At 44.5% G+C, this 5,000-nt stretch overlaps 1 protein-coding gene across 2 annotated transcripts in view; it reads right to left on the bottom strand.

Moving 5' to 3' along the window:
* The window catches only part of wnk1b (WNK lysine deficient protein kinase 1b), a 101,740-nt gene that overhangs the window by 24,723 nt on the left and 72,017 nt on the right, over positions 1-5,000 (bottom strand). The window contains exons 10-11 of one of the 2 annotated variants that reach the window (XM_060890125.1): positions 1,567-2,799; positions 6-95 (exon numbers count right to left, since the gene is read on the bottom strand). In XM_060890125.1, the coding sequence (XP_060746108.1) occupies positions 6-95; positions 1,567-2,799 (1,323 nt within the window). The remainder of the gene's footprint in view (positions 1-5; positions 96-1,566; positions 2,800-5,000) is intronic. The other variant, XM_060890124.1, reaches the window with a different exon arrangement.

Raw genomic sequence — 5,000 nt, forward strand, 5'->3', positions numbered from 1 at the left:
CATACCTGTGGATTAACCGGGTCGCACCATGGTGTTTGCTGAGGGCTGCTGGAGACCATAGGAACAGCCGTACTGGACTGCGGAGGCGGAGCCTGCTACAGTACGGATAGTGAGAGACAGAAAAACAGGGATGGAGGAAGAGAGAGATGGTAGTGGAGGAAACAGATACAAACAAAAAGACAACAAGTCAGAATAACAGAAACCATGACAACGACAACTGACTGACTGTTATTGAGCATTTCACACACAGACATCACCACGTGTTAGTGTGGGAGTGAGTAGGGCTTCATGCATGTGGAACGCTACGATGATTCCGAGCTTAAAGTTAACTGTTAGCACTGAAATAGTACACAGGTCGTGCTTAGTGCCGCCGTGAACACATCCTGGAATACATCTGGATTTCAGAAGCTTTCACACTTTTCCATAATAGAAGGGTGTGAGAGAGCAAACCCTTAGAAAGCTGTAGGCAAGTATACTTGTCTCCCTGCCTCGCCTTCAGAGTGCACAAGTATAGTTGCACGAGGCAGTTTCGCCTTACCTTCGCCTCCTGCCTACTATCACAGAGCTACATTGAAGCAAAAAAAAAGTTCCCCAAGCAGGTGAGATGGAAAAAGTCGAGAATTAAAAAGAAAACAGAAACGAAAAAGCAAGATATGGAATTGCAGCATGGCAGCGATGTCAGATTTCTAAGGGTTAAAATGAACAAACTTTCACGCTGAAGGCAAAACTAAAATCCATTACAATAACAAATGATACAAATTTTTATTCAATGTGTACGTCAATAAAAGAGACAAAATGAGAAAATTAAAAATATTATACCGTTTTAACCGTTTCCAGCCAACTACAATAAGGCACCAGCTCTAGAAAAGCAGTAAATAAATAAAATAAAATAAAATAAAATAAAATAAAACAATACCATGTGGCTGAAACAACTAGCTGCGATATTAAAAAGCAGGTAAAGGGACTATAATGTGGAGAAGTAAACCTGCTCCAAGCCCCGATTTCTGTCGTATGTTTGTGTACGTTTGAAAATGCAAATTCTCAGTTACCTCTGGAACCCTCTCGCGCGTGACGCTTTAACGTTCGTTCGTTTATTTAGTTTTTAAATAAAACAAAAACATAAATGCTCCCTTCACGAAAAGGGGCTCCGTTCGAACGTTGAATTTGCATGTTAACGTTACGGATATACGGTGAACATCATACAGACCGTATATCTTCAAACCCACACATCATATATCGTTTTATATAAAAACATACAGACAAAATCGTACTTACTCGTATAGAAACTTCTGGAAAATAACAAACAAGACAACACAACACCGGTTTGTTAATCGAACAAACAAACAAACCCCACAAAAACAAAGACAAAGGGATTTCAGAAGGCAGGTTTACTTACACTTTGCCCTAAAAGCCCTCGCATACATTACAACCTTATATTGAGTTATGCATGGCTGGAGAGGGTTAAAACCACAACCACAGGGACAAACTGAATCGGATAAAAGAGAGAGAGAGGGAGTATGTGGGGGTTCGGGGTAGAGGGTAAGAAGAGCAGGTGGGTGTAATCACCAAAGCAGAACCCTGAAGGCTCAGAGCAGGCTCGTGGTAAGGAAGCTCAGGCTGGATGGTGGTTTGTCGGGTCCAGGAGCTCTGTAGATTGCTGATATGAGAGCTGGATGGTTCAGACAGAGGGATGAAGAGATAAGAGTGGTGAGTGGGAGGATGGCCCTCGCACATTCCGCTCCCTCTTTCGGACGTGTAAAGTTGTGTCGTCTTGTGGGGGATGGACTGAGCGAGCGAGGCATCCAGACCCGGGCGTCCTGCATGCGGAAGAGGTGGCGAGTGAAAGTCTCCGGTATCGGATGAAGTCACAGAGTCGCTGGAAGGATCCGGGCTGCGCTCTTTTTGAGCTTGGAGCAACAGCAGGCTTCCTGGAGGCAGTGGCATCTCCGGGCTGGTGTAGCTCCCCAGCTCCTCTGTGACCGGCTGCAGCCGACTGCACGGCCCCGCGTTTCCCGAAGCCTCCTCCAGACCCAGCTCCATAGAGCCACGCCGGGCTCGGTACAGTCTCGCTGCCAGAGCTCCCTGCTCTGCTTGGATGTTGTGCATGTGGAACTCGAAGGCAGTGCTGGGATCAGGAGCCAACACTGGTGGAGCAGAATGAGGAAATGGTGGATGAGGCTGATAGGAGGATTCTTGGGCTACACTAACTGGGGCTGGCTGAGGGATGGGACTGTGGCTCAGGCGCATGAGGCTCGGGATGTGTGAGTGTAGGTAGCCTGGGCTAGGCTGAGGGCTCTCGTACGCCAGACTCGCAGCAGCCTGAATTTGCTGGTGAAAGTTGAGCTGGTTGAGCTGATGTGCTGTTATTGGGTATCCACTGTACGCCATGGCCTCCAAGTGGTCCAGCAGGGCGGCCTGGTTGAGACTCAGTCTACGAACTGCCTCCTCCTGCTCCATCCGGATGTCCTTGTATTCCTGTAAGGACTCTGCAGAAGCCTGCATGTGCTCTGCCAGTCTATGAGCTGCTACGTTCTGTGGCAGGAAATGTGACGGCTCATGAGCTTCGATACTAGAGAACGGGTGGAGGCTGCTCCCGTAGCTGCGGTAGGCTGGCTGAAAGTGCCGTGTATGGGCCTCTAAGATGGAGGTGCTCTTCCGGCGCTGAACGTTGAAGCCTTTGGGTGGGCAGGACGGCGGCGGCGAGAAGGAGACGGGCCGCTCGGGGATGGAGGGGAAGGAGAGAGGCTCACACAAACCCGAGCCCCCTCCACCTCCATACGGCTGAGCCAGAGACTGCGGCTAAAGTGACAATAACAACACATTGCATCGTCGTGAGGTAGCAGAAGAAATGCAGCATCGTACAAATACACAGAGAGCAAGACAGAGAAAACGAGAGAGAATACAGAGAAATAATAGAGCAGATAAACTCATCAGAAAGCAAAGAAACCTCAAGAGTGTAGCACAAAGGTATGAAACGTTTAAAAGCAGGAATGTACTGTAGCAGAATAAAGGTGTGAAATTAAATACAGACAGGATGAAAGTTGCGTAGCTCCATTTCCAATGATTGCTGATGCTCTGGTGATAAAAATATATAAACATCAGGGGATCAGCAGTCAGCTCTAGTTTCCAGAAGAACGCAAAACCCCTAAGCATCTGTATTTAATGTGAAAAGGAGCGCTTGCTGTGGGACGGCCTCGGAAACCTAAAGCACACCAGCATCTGAAAGCTTTAATGGCATCATTGAGATGCAGATTTGTGTGTCAGACACTTTGCTTATACGATTTAGTATGTGTGTTAAATCTTTCACTAATGCTTTGTAACATTTAAAGGTGAGGTCTCCGTTGTTTTGAGAAATGCTTCAGAAAACTGAGTCGGGCCGACAAACTAAACAAAAACAAAAACGTGTAGCCAATGAGCAGAAAGGGGCGTGTCTTGTCAATATGGGTGGAGAGAGTGTTCAGTGCGCATGTGTGACATTAGCAGAAAGCGGTTTTAACATTGACATGGAGGATAAAAACAAAGAAAGAAAGTGAAGAAAGACTTACGATAAGGTAAGAAGTAGGACGTGTTAATATAAGATCAGCTTTCCAGCGCTGGAGAGAACTGAAGGAGCAGGAAGTTGGTCACATATTCACAGATTGGAGTTTCCTGAGTCAATAACTCCTGAGCTAAACGCTGTTACTACACAAATAACACCTCTTTTCTATCGTAGTAATGTAGAGACGCAGCTACAACCGTGTTTTGTGTAGTAACAGTGTTTAGCTCAGGAGTTATTGACTCTGGAAACTCCAATCTGTGAATATGTGACCAACTTTACTTAAGACGCCGAGGCGCTTTTTTCCTTCTCGATAGGTGAGTAACGTTGGTTTTGTTTTGTTACACAGAACTAATATATGTCTTTGTCCTTTACATGATTATACTTGTGTGTCATTTTTGCTTGTTTCTTTATCTGCAATCGTATTGTTCTTCCCTTCAGCTATGATAAAGACACATTTATTTCCAGTAGTTGCCTGGGTTACGTATGTATGTGTGGGCGGAGCTATCGATACAGGGGTGGGACCCATTTGGGTTAGGGGCGTGTTTGTTTTGGTGATTTCAAATGTCAACATTGGCTTTCAAACAACGGAGACCCCACCTTTAAGCTTATTCTGAGAAATATGTGAGTTTAAGCTTTCTATCAGTTTCCAGATCCCCAAAAAAAAAGCCTCAAGTGACTAATAGTAAAGACTGTAAAGTCAAGAGATTAAAGTTATAACAGACACAGCACCTTTCTGTGACTCGCTCCTTTACAAGCCCATTTTTACCCAATTCTAAAAATCGTCTGTTTATTAGATTACCGACAAGATTTTCCAGGTTATTTTCTTCCTAGAGATTTACAGTGAAATAAAAATGTGTGCAGATGTGAACTAAAAAGATCACATTAATGTCCTGTTCATTCCCTATCTCATACGTCTGCTCCTTCCTTACATCAGGGGAAAAAAGGATGTCGTTTGTGGTTTAAAATAAACGTATTTTATCTATGTAGGCCAATGAGAGATAGCGTTGCTAAGTAACAAGCACGAGAAATTTCCCCATTGTGGGACGAATAAAGGTGTATCTTATAAGGACTGAAACTGCTGGGTTATTTAGACTAAATGTGCTGTGTCACTGAGGCAGGCAGCCACTGAGGTGTGCCTTAATCTGAAAATGGTGACAGTGGACGTTGCTTTAAAGGGACAGACCAATTATGTGAGAAGAACGCAGCGTTCGAAGCGTAAAGTAAAAAGTACGGAAACCTTTACAGCGCAGATTTACTTCAATTTGATCTGAAGTATTGTTACGAATGAGATGCAAAGGACTAAATAAGGACTGAGAATAATTTCTGACTTTATATAATGACCTATTTTATCACTATACAGCCTAGAGATTTAGCACGTGGCATCGTTTCTATACAGTATATATGGAGGATAATAAAACAGGTCTTTGAATGGAACTCTTTCGTATAATCACATATTAGTTTC

This window comes from Tachysurus vachellii, chromosome 16, assembly GCF_030014155.1.
Source record: "Tachysurus vachellii isolate PV-2020 chromosome 16, HZAU_Pvac_v1, whole genome shotgun sequence".
In the NCBI taxonomy this organism is placed as follows: Eukaryota; Metazoa; Chordata; class Actinopteri; order Siluriformes; family Bagridae; genus Tachysurus; species Tachysurus vachellii.